We start from the raw sequence: 21,061 nt of genomic DNA, 5'->3' as shown, positions 1-21,061 counted from the left end.
CTACAGAGATTGTCATGCCATGTTTCTACAGTGGACCAGGAGGGACAAACCACACACTGGCCCTAGATAAAGCCATTTGCAATTGTACATTGGCTAATGTAGTTAGAAGCCCATATGTAAGAACAGCTTCGGAAAACAATATTTTAACATAAATCTTTATTCAGTGTATTTACTGGTTTAAATCACCAGGTCTCTTTGTTTTGGAAAGCAAGAAACCTCTGCGGATAATTTAGTTCCTGGTAAAAATCCTCCTGATTTCTGAATCAGAAATCAGTTAAGGTCACATTAGCTGGTGTAAGGCCAGTCGCCTATCCAAAACAAACCAAACAGCATTGGAAAAACACTGGTTTGTAATGTAAAACTGCTTTTTTGCGGTTCATACCTGGTTTACTAACGGGGTCCGTTTGTTTTTGAGAGGAAGAGACCTCTGCAGATAATTCTTCTCCCGTTAAAAACCTCCTGAACAATGAACACTGAAGGAAATCTAATCGGAAGAAGTTTTAGCTGGTTGTAATTCGCAATCTTCACTGCTAGATGCCATTAAACCCTCTAAATCTCAACCAATTTTCTTTTAAGAACTCCCCAGTTTGTCCAGGGACACTTCAAAAGCCACAACCATTCTTCGTTCTGCCACTAGGGGGAGGCAGCTAAACCCTGTTTGAAGATTACAGATATTGTCCGAACCAGTTTGTCAACAAACAAGTGCCATCATATGTGTAATATGTTGTATGTATGTATGTGTGTGAGTGACGATTGTGTGGGAAAAAGTGTATGTTTAAAAGTATAACAAAGAAAGAAAGAAAGAAAACTAAAAAGTTCTCTGTTCCCCCAAATGAATGTTGGGAGAATTATTTGATATGCCCATAAAGTTACCACAATCTAAGCTTAGCTGGCAATTTTTTCAAGAATATGTACCTTGTCACAGACAGCTCAACTGTATCTTCATCCCAGTTCCCAATTCGGCGGCCAGCCCTGATGAAGATACGATCTTCCTCTGGATCAAATTTGAAATCCTTTGAGAGAACTGCATGGAAGTAAATTGTGAGTCTATCACGTGCAGCAATGGTGTTGTTCCTGGTCACCCTAAAAAGCAAAAACAAAGAAACATAGAAAGCAAATATAACATACATATAAAGCTGGCAGCAGTAACCAAAAGCAAATGTTTACAACCATCTGAGAAAGCTTAATCACCTTTTGGGTGGAGGGCAAACTGGGCTGCTGGATTCTGTGTCGTCCTTACTGTCGTCTTTACTTGCTGTTGAGTCCTGCTCGCTTCCAGACTGCTGAACCTCCAGGTCCTCTACTGTCTCCTCAGGGTCCACACTGGAGCCTGTGCTGTCAGTCTGCACAAGTAGCATTAAACATGTTATATATATACCTTAAACTAAACTTAAACTTAAAATGAACTCATGAAATTTCTCCACGAAAAGAATAGAATTCATTCATTTAAATGCCTTTGCGCACTCAGTGTGTTTTTTCAGATTTTTTTTTTAATTGTCAGCTGGAAAAAAAAAAAGGTTTTGCACTGAAACCTTGAACACCAACTCCGATGCATTTTATTGTACTATTTGCGAAAATTTGCAATACGAGACAAATTGGGAGGACACATTGCCTCCCTTGCCTCTCTTCACTGGCTGTCTCCAGTTTCTCCCTCGGTCTTCCAAAGGGGCTGACCTGTCCTCCCTCTCTGTCTCTAAACTGTCTCTCTATCTGTGTGCGGTCTTAATCCTCCTCTTCATCATCATCATCCACCTGAATATCTGACCCGCTGAAAGGATGCTATCTCCAGTTATGAAATGATACTATGTGACCCTTTCTTTTGTCTTGTTGCAGAAGTGCCGCCTGCCACATTTTCTTCATTGCTTTTTGGTGAAACAACTATCTCTAACCTGTTCTGAAAATTTTGATGACTCACAAAAGTTTCGGAGTCAGTTTGCAAACGTGACTGACACATGAGGCTGCATTTATTTTTAGACGTGCAACAATTTTGGATGAAAACAAACAGACTTTGTGCAAAGGCCTTTAGTCTGCATTACCTTTGGTGATTTTTGAGGGCCAAAAACCATCTTCTGATCAGCTGCCACAGTCTGCTTTTGTTTCTGCTCCTGCTGGCCCTTTCCCTTCTGTTTGTTTTGTTCTTTCTGTTTAGCATTCGTCTTCATGTTGGCATTCTGGTCCATTTGAGGTTTTTTGGCCGCATCTTTCTTATTGCTTTCTTCTGCTGTTTTCTCCTGATTCCCACTGGAGCCCACAGAGTCGGCCTGCACAAGTAGCATCACACATCAATTTTAAATAAACATCTTCAACTCATGAAAATGAGCGTGTGAATTTTCTCCGCTAGTAGAATTAAATGCAGGCTTCTGTCAAACTTTTCAAACATTTTAGTGACTATTACCTTTGGTGATTTCTGATCAGCTGCTGCAGTCTGCTTCTGTGCCTGTTCCTGTTGGCCCTTTCCCCTCTGTTTGTTTTGTCCTTTCTGTTTAGCGTTTGTCTCCACGCTGGCATTCTGGTCCAGTTCAGGTTGTTTAGCCGTGTCTTTTTTGTTGCGTTTATCTACTGTCCCCTCCTGTTCCACACTGGAGCCTGCACTGTCAGCCTGCACACGTGGCATGAAACATTCATATTAAATACACACCTAAAACTCATAACAATTAAATCATTTACCTTATTCTAAAAACAATAAAATACAAGCTTGTGTCAAAAGCGATTTCTTTAATACATTTTAGTCAGCATTACCTTTGCTGGCTTTTGTGTGCCAAAAACCATCTTTTGTTCAGCCGCTGCAGTCAGCTTCTGTTTCTGCTCCTGCTGGCTTTTTCCCTTCTGGTTGGTTTGTTCTGTCTGTGTTGCATTTGTCTCCATGCCGGCATTCTGGTCCAGTGCAGGTTGTTTGGCCGTGTCTTTTTTGTTGCTTTCTTCAGCTGTCCTCTCCTGATCCCCACTGTCGGCCTGCACAAGAGGCATTAAACATGCATGTTCAATATACACTTCAAAGTGGCAATCTCTAAGATTTCAGTCCTGGTTGATTTGGCGACACCTGTAGTTACTGGTGATGACAGCAAATGTAAGAAACTGTAATCAGATTTTATGCTCCGAGCAGCATAATTCTGTAGCCGGCAGGGCACACTTGGCTAAAGTTACTTTGCTAAGTTGGCTGTTCATTATTCCCCGCATTATTTTTGAAACTGACCTGCTGCAAATAAAATGCTGAAAATGACTGCGGTAGTAGTGGTAATGCTTATCTCACTGACAAACGCATTGCATTTCCTGTGACAACTTCATAATAAAAGTTGATTCATATTTACCGGTTAAATGCTTTTAATCTGAGACTGCAGCAGTGGGAAATTTCCTGGTTTGCATTAGCAAAGAAACTTAATGCAGCCTTTTTTTTTCATAAATGTCACCGCTGACACACACTTCATAAAAGTGCACATGTATACATAATGCAATACTTTGATCAGTGGGCCAAAGTCTCAGTCAACGTTGTGTTAAATCATTTGTGGACAGATAGTGACTTAACATTTATTTAAATCAAAATGTTTAAGATCACTTTAAACTCATGAAATGTAATATAAAATGCAGGTGTCTGTTAAAGTTTTTTGTACATTTTAGTCAAAATTACCTTTGACGATTTCTGAGGGCCAAAAACCATCGCTTGTTCGGCTGCCACAGTCGGCTTCTGTTTCTGCTCCTGCTGGCTTTTTCCCTCCTGTTTGGTTCCTGTATGTTTTGCATTTGTCTCCACGTTGGCATTCTGGTCCAGCACAGGTTGTTTGGCCGTGTCTTCGGAGACTGGAGTCGGAGTGTCAGCTGGTGTTGTCTCGAGTATCTGACCCTGAGTTGATTTTGGTGCATTGCTCTCTCCCTCATCAGAGTTACCTGGATCATCCTCAGGCTGCGTCTCAGTTTTTGCTTCTTCTGTGACAGCAGCCTTTTCACTCTGAACGACCTGCGTGTCTTCAGGTGGAGCAGCAGGACTGTTAACTGCTAAGGACCCAGACTGGTTCTTTAGTGAGGAGGGTTCATCTTGGAGTGAGTCTGGTGTTTCATCCATTGCATAATCTGAACTTTCACTGTCAGAGGAGTCTTTTTCTCCCTGCGTACTCTTCCTCTGTTTGTCTCCGAGGGACACATGGGACGGCTCTTGGTCTGATGACAAGCTGCCATCTTTCTTCTTTTTGTTCCTCTTCCTCTTTTTTTTCTATAATGACCAGAATAAAGATCAGTTTAATGAGAAGTGCTGCAAAAATGAAACCATGCCACAGTCTAAATATAGTCAACATATTCTCAGTATATTGAAAGATTAGCATTTTATATTTTTTTCATTTTAATTTCTTAAGAACTGAACTACTTCTACACACTATTTCACAGTATGTAAGTACATGATAATTAGCATAGAGTTAGAAGAATTGTTAACTTGAAGCATGTGTTTGTGACTTTTGTTTTCAATGGACGTGTACCACTCGATTTCTGCTGAATCTCACAGGACATGTTAACTATAGGTAGAGACAACTCTCCGTGTATAGGTGTGACGGCTCCAGAGTCCTGTTGCCTCGCAACTGTGTGTTTGCTTACATTTATGTGATATGCAGGTCATTGGCTGGGTGGAGCTGAGATCTGATTGCCCAAACTGGGAACACCTGGCCCATGGTGTTCAGCTACTAATGTTGTAATACATTGAAAGTTGGATGTCAATAATTTTGAGTCTGAATTCCCGACAATCTAAATGCGTCCCGGCGCATCTGCAGAGGATCTACATGAATAAACACAGCACCACTGACGAAGAGAAAAGGTGTACGCAATACTTTAACTGTCCCTCTTGTTTTTGCTCAATAAAACAATGTACAAAAGTTCAAATTTGTGTAAACGGTTGCAGAGCATAATAGTGTGAACCACCACAGGCAGCAGCATGAAGTTGTGTGCGTTCGATATGTGTGTACAGAGACAAAGTGTATCCATGCACGCAAAGACTTTTATCAAACAAAAATCAACTTGTAGCGACAACATTGTTACAGTACGTTTCACAACACGATATGAAACACTAATAAAGTAAAACTTTATGAAAATGTCATTCTGCTCATTGTTCACTGTTCTCGCCGCCATGTTGCTGCGACATCAGGTTTGTTGATGCCGGCAAAGTCAGGACCGAGTTTCAGGCCTGGAATTGCGACTGTAATGACAGTTCCACTGTATTTTTACGTGTCAGAGGTTGTTTTTTTCCGCGTTCTGAGTACAGCGGATTGCAGGGTTAGGTCGCCTTTCCAGATGCCAGTGTGCTGCTGGTCCTTTACCAAGCTGATTATTATCTCTGCTGAGTTGCTATCTTTTGTTTTACGCTGACAACACGCACCTCACATTGATCACTGCACCTTACTGCGATCATCACGGTTACCCTCATTTGTATCTTCACTAAATTTCTGTTCATTATTGCAAAGTTTGGCATGCACATTAAGAAAATAATAAAAGGGATGATTGCAATCTGACATAACTCTGGCATAAGAAATTTCAGCATGTTAAAACAACTTATTTTAAACTTCTGTTTAAAGTACCTTTATACGTGTTTGAGAATCATAAAGTTATTGTAGACCAAAGGCAGCTGCACTTAGACTTAAATGAAGAGAGATAAAACTGAAAAGCAGAGCCACAGAGTTACACTCACCTTTTTCTTTGGGTTGATGACGCTTTCATCATTCGGTCGTTTGGGGGATTTATTGGAGTCTTTGCTGTCAGGTGGGTGATTTTTCTGTGAAGCGGATTTCTCAGCCAAACCTTCCGATTCTGCTACCAAGGATTTGGGCTGATCTCCAGTCTCTGAAACAAAAATATGTGGTGTAAAAATCAGATTTGTCTCTAAGACAAAGACAAGCACTGTGATTATTAGAATGAATGACAGCTCCACAGCGCTATCAGCTGTGGGAGTTATCAGCAGGAAGTGTATTGCCAAAGACTAATTTGCATTGCAACCAAATCCAAATTACATAGCAGGTGAAATATTCAAAGGATGCACGAACACCTTTCAAATAACATATGCATACAATCAAATAATTTCCTTTTTTTACCTTTACTTACATTGTTATTACTTATAATAATAAATGTGTGATGCCTTGATACTGTGACAATCTCATACCACATGGCTTAAATCTCCCCATTTGTTTTTTATAGGTCACGTTATTGGCCTTACTCTCAAATGTAATCTTACTCAGTGTGTAAAGATGCCACTTGTTAAAAAACAACCTGTCTTGCTGTCTGCAAATGTGTGCACAGATAATGCTGCCATCTTGAGGTACAGTAAGAGAATAACACTAACGTCCAACTCCTCTTGTTTTACTATTTTTATGTCCATCACCTTCTAACTTGGCTTTAATAAGTGCCGCGTAAGTGATGTACTGTAGGTTCATGTTATGACAATACACAGAAAAAGGTTTTGAAAAGTTTACCCCACTTTTCATAATTCTTACTTTACATACCACTAGTTACATTTGTCAGTTAGGGAGAAAGTGAAAGTGTAATTATGTTTTATGTTTGACGCACAGCCATAGCAGTTTTGTGGCAGTGATAGGGTTCAGAGGGTAAAAAATTGATACAGAACAACATCCTGATATTTTGTGTGGCAAGGTTGTATTAATACATGGATTCCAAGTATTGATTATCTTTTTTTAATTTTATAACTAATAAATATTAGTATAGGTGAGATACTTCATTTTAAAACGTCTTATTGCAATTGCAAGTGACTATTCTGATAGGGTTTGAGGTTTCACTTCCTCCACGGCTGCCCCCCCCCCCCCCAACTGTCACTGACAACTATGAAAGTGAACTAAATCTAGCAAGCAAAATCTTTACAGGTGTGGGTCCCTGAAGAGAAATCGTATCAAATGGGGGCCCTTGACCTAATGTTTATCAATTTATGGCTCGTTTACACATTAAAAATTAACAACCACTGTTACTGTGTATGGCACAGTTTTAATCAATGTTTATGTACAGTATACCTCATATCCTTTTAAATGACCCTCTTAATGCTGTACTGACAACAACATGGTCGCTTTTATGCATTATGTGTGCCTCATTCATTAAAATCCTGTAAGTAAATATGTAATATATGATAATGGAACTTCAAATTGAATCTACTTACCCTGTGTGTATGCAGGTTGGACACACAGACTCTGGCCACACTTGCTGCAGAAATTGGCTTCTCTCTCCACAGCATTATGGCTACAACGGGGACACTTCATCTTCAGACTTCAGTGATCTCTGCAAAGAAAGAAACAAGGTTGAACTGTAATGCGCCTTAAGGTCCCACCCTGCAGAAGATTCCTTTCACTTTCAATTCTGCCACTCATGAGGCCTCGTGAGAGTGTTCAGCTGTGCAAAACAACCGCCCGGAAAAACTTTGTTTCTTCTATTGACATGGACTTTGAACAGCCTTACCCAACAAAACTGACCTAATAACATTGCATCAAATGGAAATAAGCATTCAGCAGTGAACCACTGCAGGCCCGCCTTCAGTCCCGCAAACTACCAGCCAATAATACTTTCACCTCAGCCAAAGAAAAGCAAAACTAACGAGGTTACACTCCGCATCAGAATACACCAAGTTCATCAAAAAACACCACCCCCAGAGGCCAAAACGGATCAAAAGTCATTCAAACAATAAGAAATCCTCTTCTGTAAAATAAACTTGCTTATCCATGAAATATTTAACACATATTTTGGTACAAAATAATAACTTTTCTCGGGTGCAGAGGGCAGATAGGCTCGGCAGTGTATTTGATAAGACAGGATGTCTTCATATCTATTTGATACTTCTAGGTCTGCAGTTAGTGTTAACAAGCTGAAACAGTTGTAAAAGAATATTGCGAAACAAACATACTGTACATCATCCTGGCCTTACTTTTTTTTTTACATGAGTTAAGATTTTTTTTACAAAAATTAAACTAAAATAAAATATTTTTAAAAAAATAAGAACTTAAATATTATTATGATATTTGTTGAAAATCACTTGAGAAAATTAGGGAAAAGGGATTTTGTGACACTTGTGCTTGTCCATTACTGAATGTATGCTTCATTTTCTGTTTTGGGAAAAATCAACTGAAAATCCCTGCTGTTTCTTTATTCTAAGCCCTGTGGACTTCTGGTTACACCCTGAGACAATAAATAGCTTGATGTTTAAATGTCTTTTGCATACTTTTTAAAACTGTATTGCAACCACAACTGTGGTACTTTGTTAAAGGTAAAAGTCCTGCATTAAAAATGTTACTTATGTATACTTGGGAAAATGTCCTTTAAATATGATAAGTTAAAGTACCCCATGCAGAAAAATCTAAAATTAATAATTAGTTTAAAATGTTTTATATGTTCATCAAAATAGATGCCAATTAATTTTCTGTCAATCGGTCTGTCAGTTTTCTGTCAAACTGACACTTAAATAAACTGTTGGGTGCTTTAATTTCTACCATGCCATCATATTTTATTAATTCTATGTCTTCCCTGTAAAAAAACAGATTTGTTAGGCTGACTATACTTTTAGCTATGAGATAATGTAATGAAGTATAAGATTTCCCTCTGAAATAAAGTGGACTAAAAATATAAGGCAGCATAATAAAAAAAAAAGTAAACACTCGAGTAAAGTACAAGTACCTAAAATGTGTATGAAGTACAGCATTAGAGTAAATGTGCTCATTTACATGCCACTGTACCACTGTACTTAATTATATATGGTGGCTTTTAGTTGTGCATTTTTAAATCTAACACACAACACTGTAAAAACAAACAAAATGTAAATCATTTTTGACCTGATGTGAATTTTAAACTTGCAGAGAAAAAGAGGCAGGGACTGTACTCAGATTCGCAGATCAGAAGGTGGGACATTTTTAAGTGTTCATTAATGCACATCACCGGCACTGCTGCTGGTCATGCGGCACATCCACACCATAAAGTTGCACTCAAACCTGTATAAATGTGAATTTCAATGTAAATATCAATATATATCTTTCACTCCAACCATTCTTGTATAACACTTTAATTCCATGGTTCTGTTTCTTGCACTGTTACACTGCTACTTGTGTTACTTGTTTTGTTTTGCACTGCTAGACTCGTACTTTTTATATTTTATATTTGTATCTTCTATTTTATCTGGGTTTTTTTTCTATATTTATGTTGCACCAACCCACCAGAACAAATTCCTCGTATTGTGTTAACTATACCTGGCAATAAACCTTTTTCTGATTCTGATTCTGAAGTATCGAGTGATTCCTCTTGTTTCAGAAAAGATCTTTGGCTCCACAGTTCAGCAAGTAAAACACGTTACGTCACTTCCTGTTTATTATTTCATCCTTTAACCCTTCTCAAAAGCAGCTAAACTGAGAATGCTAACTACAAAAACACAGCTGCTGTTATTTCTGCACCGTCACGACACATTTATCACTGCAGTAACAGCTCTCACACTGAAGGTCCTTGCTTTATTTTGACAGCGTGTTAACTGACTAGCTTAACGCGCTCGAGCTGCGTAACCGTGCCTCACAGTCACGTTAGCTAACACTGGCCGGGTCTGTTTGCTCCGTGACTTCCAGAAAAACAATAACAATGCAGGTGCATGCACAGGTGTCAACTAAAATGACATCGCATTTAAACCCAGCAAGAGACAGACTTACTCCGATGTGTCCCGTGATAGCGATGTATGATAGCCACTGCAGCTAATAGGATTAGTTTATTCATTTGTCATAACGTATGACGTTATCACCTTAATTTCTATAAAACGGCAACAAACATGTTAACAGTCCTACCTGTAATAACTGCAGCGCGAGCTTTTCTTCTTCTTTGCCAAATGACAAGTCCCGAAGTCATCTCTGCTGAAACTACCGATGTGCCGGCTGAGAGGAGCCGATGTCATCTCATTTCCGCATGTCTTGTAAAGTTTCGTTTTTTTAGAAATGGGCGTAAACTAATAACGTTACCTTTCTTACTGACTGTTTAAATAGATATTTATGGACTGCGGATGACGGAGCAAGTTTCCAAGCACAAGTGTGGGAAAATAACTAATAAGTTTCGATTTACTGTAACCAAGTAGTTTTAGTAACCTTTTCTGATAACGCTCTAATAAATCGTTTGGATTTAGGCTATGACACAGTGATTTATAAGTACTTTGTTACAAAAGAACAGAATAGCTATATTACATAAAACTGAAAAGCATTGCTGGCTGGTGGACAGACGGTCCATCAGGTGATTTAGGGACTGCTCTTAACTTGAGGAAGGTGGTGGCTTGGATGTGACTTTTTCTCCCTTTTTTTTTCATGATCCTCCCTAAAACTACAAATATTTTCCTTGAACCTTCCTGAGTGACTGGCGGAAAATGCATGACCCTACCTTCAACATTAGTTAGTTATTAGATTTTTTTAAAACATTGATATTTGAAAATGAAAAGGTTGAAGAGGACATCCTGGAATTTTTACTCTTGCTTTCACTCTTGTCATGCAAGCTGATTAAGCTGGTGTAAAGTGTTTGTTTTTGGCCAAGCTTTAAATGAGACAGCTGATTTTGATTTGAAATATCACTATTTTAACCTCAATTATTTTATTTTTTTTTGAAGTGTTTGTCACATGATGTGTCAAAGGGCGCTTAGGTATTTGAAAAACTAACAATAATTTCTGTTTTTACAGTTTCTGACTAGGACAGATTGTGTCATTTAGGCCTTCCAAACCTGTGGGCTTGATTTCTTTGACAAGAAAGTAGTAAAATAAAACCAAAATACAACCATTTAAATGTATACGCCCCTCCCCTAAACCAAAATATAAAAAAAAACATAAGTCTCTCCCAAGTACTTAAAAAAATACTTAACATGCTTCCCCTGTTTTGCACCACCCCCTCACAAACAGCAAAAAGTTACAAAGTAAACCCATTAAAAACCTGATTGTTCCAAACACACAAATAAGATATATTTTAATGGGGAATTTCTACTCTAAATGCACTCATAAATCATTATAAGAAAAAAAAGTAGGTTGACAAGGATATTTATGGGTTTTTATTTTCCTGGATGGATGAAGAATCTTAACACTGAAATCCCCTATCAGTGAAAATTACAATAAATGGGACAATTTTTCCGCAGAAAATGTGAGATTATTTACTGTTCATAAATGTTTAACTCATATCAATCTCTTAAGTGATGCTTTAATACAAATTGTTCACAGAAATCCCATCAAATACGTCATCAAAGTTATATCCATTGGAATGGACATGGGATCTGGGAAGATTTTCTTTTTGTATTTTTATAGATTAAAAATTAATATTTTTATAGAGTATTTCTTTCTGTTTCCAACAGACAAGTTTTAGTTAGTGCCGGTGATGTGCATTTTAGTTTAGAAACACAGTACTTCATTGGTTTCCAGTTCTGTAGCTCATGTGTACTTCTTAGAAAAAGTTGTTATTTTCAATATTTGTTTTGCTGTAATAAAAATGATATTTTGGGATTTTTTTAAATGTTGGTGCTTTATCTACCTTTGACATAAACGAGGATTATTAGTTGGCTACAAGTAAGTAATAATCAAGTAATAATAATTTAGTTTTGTTTTTACCCAACCATGCGTGCAGAAATGAACTCAGTGTACTGCAGTCACTGGTTGCATTTAAACGATCAAGTATTCAGGCCCTCAGAGAAACGTGGCTGCATTTACTTTCACTTTACTTTGACTTTGAGTAAGGACACACTGAGTTGATTGTTGCCAAATAAAAATATTACTGCAGAGGTAATGGAAATCCCTCCATGATGTGTATAAGTGTGTGAATATGAAATAAGACACCTTTCATCACAACAAAATGTCCATAAAGTAGCAGCACTTGACCAGTACCTATAACTTTATTGTACAAGAACAGTGCATGGGTTTTTTAGTTGGGCAAAGTCAAGCTTGTTTCGGTCATTTTAACGCTACACGTGGATTCAGGCTGAACTATGGCTGAAAGCAGTAGACAGAGAACTGGTCCTTAGCCATGTCTGTAGCACTTGCATGATGCTGTCTCTAGAAATGTGCAGCCAAAAAATACAGTGCTGTGTTGCTTTCTGTGACAGAAGGGATCTATGCTCTCCTGTTCCTGTAAATTCTCAGGAAAGAAAAACACGTTCAACCTGCAGGTGTTTATGGTAACACTGAGCGTCCTGTGATGCCTGCAGGATTGACCTTTTATCCTGTTATGAGCTGTTCCTCTCTATAGCTCTCACATGACACCCACTTCTCCATTGAGGAGAGTTGTTTTGCATGGAGATTCAACATTAACTTGTTTTAGGATGCCATACTCATAAATTGTCAACAGAGGGCAGAATATTCTGGAGGTTTGAGTAAGAATGATCCATGGAGCGCAGAGACTATGCAAGTTTTGTTTTTTTTCTCAAAATTTTCCAAACATCTTGCTCTAAAGGATTTAAAATGTGGATGCTGTGCTTTAAAAAAAAAAAAAAAAAAAAAAAAGCTATCCAAGTTAATTTGCTGAAACACCAATTGTGTGTTTCAGCTTTTTTTTTTTGCAGGTGCATTACCATGAAAACTTGGACTACCCTCTCAAGTTAGGAGTGCATTACATTTAGGCTGTCACATTCAGAGATTTTGGAATCTGTTTTCAACATGTAATTTTCATTTTAAAAAAAGAAAGTAAAAGAAAAGAAAAGAGTTATGTGGCCCAAAAGCATAATAATTTCGTAAAGCTCATCAGAAAACCTGCACACACAAGTTAAACATAAAACTGCAGCTGGATATTACTGAAATGACAACAAGAAGAGCAGTTTGGAGGGTGTTACCGTCTCAGATATAAGAAGCATGTCAAAGCCATTTTTTTGGCCACTGGGCTGCAAATATAAGCTAACTTTAAATGTGAAGTGTATTATTTCATCCACATCCATCACTGAAGCCCTGGAGAAAAAACAGAGAAATGTTAAAAGTCTTCAAAACAGAATCAGGCAGAAAGATGACTAAACCTTTAAGAGTCATGGTTTGACTTGTTTCACATTCACTTTTAGTGCAGTTTTCCCCTGAAATCCCTTTTATCGTTCCACTTTACAGTGCCTTTGTTTTGTTTTCATTTGATTATAAGTTTGTACCTCATATATACGTTGTGCATTTAATTCAATATATTTCCATCTTTTACAGCCTGTTGAATACATTGCAATTTGTCATTTAGTAAGCTCAGACAATAAAGACTACAGAAAGCAAATTAACTTCCACAGTGCCAGAACCACATCACAATAGCATCTGTAATTTATAAAACACTGAGCACCAGAGAGCAACCTAGCAGCCAGTGAGTGCATGCATGTTCATGCAGCTCAAACAGTTAAGTCAATTAGAGAATTAATTGGCGACTCTTTTGCTTAAGTCATTTTTAATGCATAAAACATTTCGTGGTTCCAGATCTATTTATGAGGATTTGCTGTTTCTTTTAATTTATTAAATTCATTTAAACCATTTTGCATGTGTACTTTTACTTTTAATACTTAAATACATCTTCCTGAAATCACATCTATTTTCACTGTATTTAACAGTAGGCCTACATCAGTTTAGTTTACTTCAGTTATTCTTTAAACATTACGTAGTGAAGACTTTGATGCATGACTCAATATGCATCTCATTGCATCAATTAAAAGACACACAACTGAACAGCTGTGAGCAAATTTGTTTTACCGTTTCCCTTTACAATGTTTTTGTTACGCTCTCATTTGCCCGGTATAAACCTCTTTGTATCTCACATGATTATTTCTTTTGCATATTTCCAGCTATTACAACATGTTCAACTTATTGTAACTGTTAGTAGTTTTACAGTTGGGAACATAAATTTAAACACTTGAGAAGCTCAGGGACTAAAGAATGCAGAAATATTTTGGTGTGAAAACACAAAACGGGAGTTTTGTGATTTATAAAACACTAAGCACCAGGAAGCAACTTAACTGGCAGTTTGTGCATGCACATCAACACACATGTTTGACCCAGAGGCACAGTTAAAGAAGCACAATAACATGCCTTAAATAACACAAATCACTTTGTTTGCCTTTGATGAAACCATGAGGTACGTTTCATCATTTTACATTAGTTTTGGTTGCTGGCAGACATCACCTTCCTGTAACACTGAGCATCACATTTCAGACTCAAGTCATTGCTTTGTATTGAATTGGGAATAAGGCACACTCTACACTGACAAAGTTTATGAGTTCTCATACATACACACACACACACACACACACACACACACACACACACACACACACACACACCAAAATCACTGCAATAAATAAAAACACATATTCCCTGAGCAGCAGGTTTAGCTAAATTTCCCATCAGACTACATTTTGATGCCAAGATGTGCATCACCTTCACAGACTCAGCTAACATAACAATATGAGCGGGGAGTCTGATGGCAGACTTAATGTTAAATCTTTTAGAAGCCCAAATTTACCACTAGATTTCTTTAAAAACTTTATGTTCATTTCTGTCTAATAGAGACATCTCTTGTGCACAAAATTTCAAATAAAATTCTGTAAAACTTTTTGGTTCGTGACTTTTGATGGTCTTTTCCTTTAGGGTTAGACGTGTTAGTGTTAAGGGGAAGACGAGTCCCAATTTGTCTTTTCTTGTTGTCTGGGTTATAACAATTATCTTTATCATCAAAAACCACTTGGTCAATGATTTTAGCACCAGACACCAACACAAAAAGGCACCATTCGCAGCAGTATGATACGCCACCAGACAGTGTCAGCTTGAAACAATGCAGGTAACAATGTAATTCAAGGAGGAATGTCCCTATAAGGTGGGTGGGTCAAGCAAAACTACAGTTTTACACAGTTTTCACAAGTTCGTATCCTGTGGAAAACAAAAACTCAGTGTTGGTTTAACATATTATTGAAATAAGGAGCGGTGAGACCCAATTGCAGCACAACAGAACAGGAGAGTAGTTGATAATGACATTTTTTTAGTCTTTTCGCAGGTTGAATGGAGCAAAGGTGAGTATAATCAGGTTGCAGGTAAGTAGGGACACTTCAATTTGGGGTGGAGCAGAGTTCAAGGGTCGAGCAGAGTTCATAGAGGGACTGGGATGAACTCATGTTCACAGGCGATAGTTCAGAGTTCGAGTGGGGAAATTATGAATGTGGAGCAAACTGGCAGGTGAATGTATGAGGTAAGTTTCAGAAATACTTACAGCAGGGAGCCTGTGGGAAAAGCGGGGACTCCAGAGAGGGGCGGGCAGCTCTCGTGGTCAAGGAGGAAGCAGAGTTGGCGTCAGGCAGGCAGGAAGTGGAACAGACGAATCCAGTAGGAGCAGGCAGCGGGATCAGCAAGGACAGGCAGGGAATCGATGTACCATCACAACAATAAACACCAGCAGCACTCACACGGAGGAGATGTTTCGCTCAGCGGGAGGCTCTGAAGACGGACAGATGATCTCTCTCAACTGAGCTGAAGCAGTAGAACAGCAGTAGCAGCAGATTTTAGAGCCAGGCAACGCAGTTACTCTCCGCCGACTGTTAAAGCGTGGCTCTCAGCTGATCGAACAGCTGATTGGTTCAGATGCTGACTCACCAATATGACGTGTCAGATAAACTTTTTATTTTGGTTGAATTTCAGAGATTTAGACTTCATTTGTCTTATTTGAAGGTTTTTCTGTTAACAGGGTACATGTTGTGACTTATGATGATGTTTTGCCATCACAAAGACTAAATACATTAATTATAAACTACACAGAGTCTATTGTATAGTATTTTGATTATTTTGAAGAAAGGAGGATTAAAACAGCAGAACTTGTGGTCAGTAGTCTAAGTGGGATGTGAGGATTCTTAAAATAACATGTGTACAGATGTGAAGCCCTGACTATAGGCTGTCTGACTGACCTGCACTGAGAGCTGTTATGACAGTTTTGATTTACTGATGTAGTTTGAGGGTGACAGAATCACTCAGCGGATTTAAATACAGCAGCAAAATGATATACTGCTGATATACATTAGAATTTGTGTAAATAAAGGCTGAACCATGAACAGAAATCACAGATCGCCTATATAATATTTGAAAAGTTTACAACATTGTCCATCAATACAATAACTGGAGACTGTAAACAGACTGATAAATGATATGATAAGATCTGAATATGATAAGATATGATAAGATCTGAATCCAATCTAACAGGATGTGGGTGCTTCTGTGACTTCCTGTACAGACCGAAGGCTGCTGGAAAAATGAGAAATATGTCCGACTTGATCGCAGCTTTTTGTCACTGTCTCCTGCTGACCTGCTCTGTCTGTCCAGGCGAGACGCAGCTCAGCTCAAATTAGCCCATTGTCTTACGCAGTCGTCACTTACTTGATGTATTTACGTCTTATGTTGCTACGAATCCAACTTACTTATTTAAACCCAAGACATGATCTTTTCACCGAACCTAACCCAGTAGTTTTGTTGCCTAAACCTGACTGCTACTGTTTCACAACATTTTACAATGTATTTCTGCTGTGTGTCACGCTGAGACACTAAAAGGTACCCTGTGTGTTGCTATGACACACTGGGGGGCACGACAAAGCATTAGTGCTTGTAAACGTGGGAATGAGAATAAGTTGAGACCATATAACTACCATATGACTCACTTTAGGACCACTTTAGTTATGTCACTTTAAATGCTATCCTCTGGGATTTTTTGTCATGATACTCCGTTGAGCTTTTAAATTCCTAATAAAAATCAAATCAAATCATAAATACTACTGCAATCGGCATATATTTGTTGCCAGATTAGGTAGGCTCAATATATGAAAGGTTCAGCGGTTGGTTCCTGAAAAAGAGAACGAAAATATTTGCACTTAAACTATCTTAGGCAAATAATCATTTACGAAATATGTAAGTCTTCCAGAGCTTTACCTTCACAGTGTGATGTAAATCACATTTTCATCAGTCTGGGAGTCTGTTCGGTGCCTCCTGCAGGTGATACAGTTCATACAGATACATCAGTTTAAGTGCCTCAAAAACAATGGATGGTGTTAAGCGTAAAAAGATCTCACATGTTTGACTGTCTTTCGTTGTTGAAGTGTACACTTGTATAGATGACTTCTGTTGTTCCTCGCTCACACTGAATCCTCTCTTGTGATTGGTTGTCACAGTTGAGCCAGTTGACGTAGTCTGAATCCTGCATACAATCGTGAAGAAATAACACAAGATTAACAACATCCTCCTCTCACAACAAATTCTGCCTTTATGTCTTTATTATGAGTTTCTGTTTCGCCCACACAACAAAAACGACAACCTGTTTCCTCTCTCTGATGCCCATCATCAGCAGAAGCTTAAGGATGTGGGTTTGACTTGCCTCTTACATGCTTTAATGTGTTGCAGATAACTTCTGTGCAACTGCCCTTATTTCAATATAGACTGGAGTGTACTGTAAGTAACGTAAACCACAAAAAGTTCACCTCTATGCCGTCCTCCTCACAGTCTGTCTTTGGTGTCTTCTCTTTTCCACGGAGTCTTAACAGATAATCAGAAACTTGAGTAAATCTGAGAGCAACCACTGGTACTGAGACCAACATGTTAAACTGCCGAAAGATTTATGTAGATGGGTGCAGTGGTGGAAAGTACCTAAATGCATTTAGTCAAGTATTGTATTCAGAGGGACAGTTTACTCCAAAATCAAAAATCCATTTTTTACTCTTACCAGTAGTTCTATTTATCAGTCTAGTTTGTTTTATTTATTTGTTTTATTTATCAGTCTTGTTTTGGTGTGAGGTGCCACATGTTGGAGATATCAGCCATAGATATCTCTGCCTTCTCTCTAATAATGGAACTAGATAGCACTCGGCTTGCGGTGCTCAAAACACCACAACAATACATTTGAAAAACTCGACAGCAATGTCTCTTTCAAGAAATCATGACGCAGTTACTCAAGATAATCCACAAACATTGTTGTGAGCACTTTCATGTAGAATTCATTTTCTTTCAACAAAACCAAACCCACCAACCCCATCACTGTGCAGCAGTAAGCATGTATTTATTGCTAGCTTACTTAGCATCACTGAGCAACTTAACGTTGCAGCTCAGCTGAGGAGGATGCCATTAATGTTTATATCTCGCACTGTCAGGAGCATGAGTCTCTCCTCCATCATGCATGCTTTCTTCTACACAGTGTTTTGGTTGGCAGGTTTAGTTCAATAGCAAAAAAAAAAAGTTAACTCATGAAACTGCTCACATAAATTCTGTGGATTATTTTGAGTAACCATATCAGGATTTCTGGAAAGAGACACGGCTTGAGCACTACATGCCGAGTGCCGTCTAGTTCCATTATATTGGAGAGAAGGCAGACATCTCTACGGCAACACTCGGCAGCTCACACCAGAACAAATTGTTAAGTAACAAATAAATAATAATTCACTAGGTTCACTCTTCATAATAAGTCTTTTTTTGATACTTAAAATATTTTTTTCTTGAAATATGTTCTACTGAAATAAAATTTAAATTCGGGACTTTTACTTAGTATTCAGTATTATTGTTTTTACTTAGGTAAAGCTTCTAAATACTTTTTACACCAATGAAGGGGGAACGTCTAAAAGACGCGTTAAATAGAGCTTACCTTCTGACGGCAATGATAATGATCCCCATAAAAGGCACAGCAACAGCAGCAGTCATAAGTACATCTCTTATAAAGGTTTGCCAATATGCTGTGAAACAAAGGCCATGCGTTAAGAGCTGTTTTAATGCCTCTTCTTTTTAAAAAATCCCAAAATATACAACAATAATTACAACAAAAGTGGTAAATTCTAGTATCTCCCATGTTCTGTCATTTGTTTATAAGAGGCCTGTCTCCCTGTTAGACCTCTCTGGGGTCTAATTTGTATCAAACATAAGTAGTATCCCTATAATTACATGTATGTAACGTGTGTACTTTACAGTGTATAGTACATGTGTCTGTCTGTAAATTATTTTTTGACAAACAAAAGAAATATATGCACATTCTGTGCAACATGTGATTTATTTTGTGTTCGCTAAACAATAATATTAAATTACTTACGTTTAATCTTTACAGTCACAACAGAAGAGTTTTGACTTCCATGTTTGTTGGCGGCGCTGCAGAAATACTGACCACCATCACCAGGGAAAAACACAGGCTGGTGTCCAACATCCACAATATTATCATTAGCCTTTTTAAACCAAGTATAATTGTCCACTGGGGGGTTTGCATGGCTGCTGCAGACGAGGGTGTTACTGCCAGTGTACACCTCCGTCGATGGTCTGCCAGACACTGACGTGTTCTTAGGGCCATCTGAAAGAAAACTGCTTACTGTCAGAAAAATCATGTTACAAATACTCAAAATGGTTGATTTAATTTTCTTTCAGTAAAGTGTTGATCTTACGTCCAATACTCACATTCAACATCAATATTTATGACTCCTGAAGTTGTTCCTTTGTGTGTTTTAAGCGAACAAGTGTAGTTTCCAGAGCTTTTGGAGGATATGTTGCTTAAATAAAGTACAGCTCCTTCATGGAAGGGTTTTCCATTCTTAAACCAGGTGAAAGCAGATGAAATGTTTCTGCCATCACAGCTGTTTATGCAGGTCAGATTCACAGAGTCGCCCTCCTTTGTTGCTCTGCTCCCATCGGGTTTTGTCATTGAAATGTTCAAATCTAGAGGAACAAAGTGCAGATCAAGTTTCCAACTTAACAGATTGTAGTCCAGAGTACAATTATAAACCATATGAAAAGAAAACTTACCAACAACCTCTAATGAGCCAGCTGGGCCAGTCCAACTGATACCTCTGGAGTCAGTTATGAATCTAAAAGCATATTTTCCTGCATCATTATGCTCCACATGGTGTATTCGTAGAGAACAGTTGTGATGCATGTCACCAATATACTGAAATCTTGTGGCAAATTTTTCGATATTCTTGTCAGAGATGAAGCGACCACTGAAACGTTGAGACCTTACATGACCCCACATTAATCTTTCCACTCTCAGGGTGTCAGGATAGTAAAAAGAACAGAGAATGACAACTGACGAGCCTTTCACTGCACAGATATGTGGCTGCGGATTCACCAATTTCCATTCACTGCAAAGAGCACCTGAAAGAGATGGATTGATTCACACCCTTTAACATTGTCATCATAATAAAACATTAAATGAGATGTAAGTGTTGTACTTACCCGGCAGGAACAGCAGCATCAGTGTCCACGTCAAGTTTTTGGGTTCAAGAAGCATGTTTCCAGTTATATATCAAGTCAAATGGCCCATCTGTGGCAAAAGAGCTGTAAAAAGCTCTGCAAGGATTGTTGATGGCCTATTCAAAATATGCAGTAAATGAGCATGTTTTCGTTATCTGCTTCTTAATGTACACTCTGCAGACACAGCTTCCTGTGATGGAAAAAAAAGGTCTTGGGTCCCCTGAACAAAGTTTTCTGCCCGGGAAATGAGATCACAAATGAGAAAATCAGCATTCAGTGTCAGTTTCTTCTGTTTGAATGTGTGAGAACCAGTCCCCTTCTTGCAGAAAACGTATGTCCTGTGCACATACCTGACATTATATGTTGCTTTGTTGTGGTCAAAGCAATTGTGTCAGATGCAAAGCACCAATCCAGTTCTTACCGTTATTGTTGAGTGAGTGTTTCCCTTTGATGTTGTGCTTTTTAAATGTATTTTCTATTCCTGATGATGACAAATGACACTGTCCAAATATTTGTTTTAACACAAAGAGAAACAAAAATACTGTGAATTTAGAATGAGTTTGGGACTGTCTGGTTAAAAAAGGTTCAAATATATAGGTAAGAAAAGCACATCACCTAAAAATACAAATCGTGTTTTTGTAACCTTAGAATGAGTTGTTTATCTACATAGGGAGCAGTTCCTCATCATAGGAGATCACCATGTTGCACAGCCATGTTTTTTTAGCTGTTTTTTTCAGTGATTTTAACAGCTGAAATCCCAGGGTCCCTTTGTTTTGAAGAGAAGGAGATCCTTTGCGGATGATTTGGCTCCTGGTAAACGCCTGAACATCTGGATCAGAGAAAAAGGTGAAGACACATGGAGTTATCATAGAAAATAGGTGAGCATGCATTGAGAATTGCTGGGCGAG

General features: G+C 38.3%; 2 protein-coding genes across 4 annotated transcripts in view; both read right to left on the bottom strand.

Moving 5' to 3' along the window:
* rnf213a (ring finger protein 213a) overlaps nucleotides 1-9,878 on the bottom strand; it is a 37,962-nt gene extending 28,084 nt beyond the window's left edge. Inside the window, exons 1-9 of the mRNA XM_042504301.1 lie at nucleotides 9,783-9,878; nucleotides 7,133-7,251; nucleotides 5,663-5,814; nucleotides 3,626-4,204; nucleotides 2,740-2,952; nucleotides 2,396-2,599; nucleotides 2,037-2,261; nucleotides 1,192-1,343; nucleotides 916-1,083 (exon numbers count right to left, since the gene is read on the bottom strand). Coding sequence (XP_042360235.1) covers nucleotides 916-1,083; nucleotides 1,192-1,343; nucleotides 2,037-2,261; nucleotides 2,396-2,599; nucleotides 2,740-2,952; nucleotides 3,626-4,204; nucleotides 5,663-5,814; nucleotides 7,133-7,232 — 1,793 coding nt within the window. The 5' untranslated portion in view covers nucleotides 7,233-7,251; nucleotides 9,783-9,878. The remainder of the gene's footprint in view (nucleotides 1-915; nucleotides 1,084-1,191; nucleotides 1,344-2,036; nucleotides 2,262-2,395; nucleotides 2,600-2,739; nucleotides 2,953-3,625; nucleotides 4,205-5,662; nucleotides 5,815-7,132; nucleotides 7,252-9,782) is intronic.
* Nucleotides 9,879-12,389: 2,511 nt separating this feature from the next.
* On the bottom strand, nucleotides 12,390-20,326 carry LOC121956053 (B-cell receptor CD22-like). 3 transcript variants are annotated; one of them, XR_006106664.1, is made up of 10 exons: nucleotides 20,136-20,326; nucleotides 19,707-20,054; nucleotides 19,362-19,619; nucleotides 19,006-19,257; nucleotides 18,568-18,655; nucleotides 17,414-17,468; nucleotides 17,009-17,133; nucleotides 16,869-16,925; nucleotides 15,169-16,782; nucleotides 12,390-12,893 (listed from the first exon to the last, which is right to left on the bottom strand). XR_006106664.1 is itself a non-coding variant. In XM_042504136.1 (9 exons), the coding sequence occupies exons 1-8, from the start codon at nucleotides 20,188-20,190 to the stop codon at nucleotides 16,871-16,873; spliced, it is 1,236 nt and encodes a 411-aa protein (XP_042360070.1). In that variant the 5' UTR covers nucleotides 20,191-20,326; the 3' UTR covers nucleotides 14,230-16,782; nucleotides 16,869-16,870. The 3 variants fall into 3 exon arrangements, 2 of the variants coding, with proteins under 2 accessions (XP_042360070.1, XP_042360071.1); XM_042504136.1 differs by lacking the exon at nucleotides 12,390-12,893 and having other exon boundaries at nucleotides 14,230-16,782; XM_042504137.1 differs by lacking the exon at nucleotides 12,390-12,893 and having other exon boundaries at nucleotides 14,230-15,392.
* Nucleotides 20,327-21,061: the final 735 nt, after the last annotated feature.

The sequence above is a fragment of the Plectropomus leopardus genome, chromosome 17, assembly GCF_008729295.1.
Source record: "Plectropomus leopardus isolate mb chromosome 17, YSFRI_Pleo_2.0, whole genome shotgun sequence".
Taxonomy (NCBI): Eukaryota; Metazoa; Chordata; class Actinopteri; order Perciformes; family Serranidae; genus Plectropomus; species Plectropomus leopardus.
Note: the sequence above shows the minus strand (reverse complement) of the source record. Positions and strands in the feature narration are given on the sequence as shown.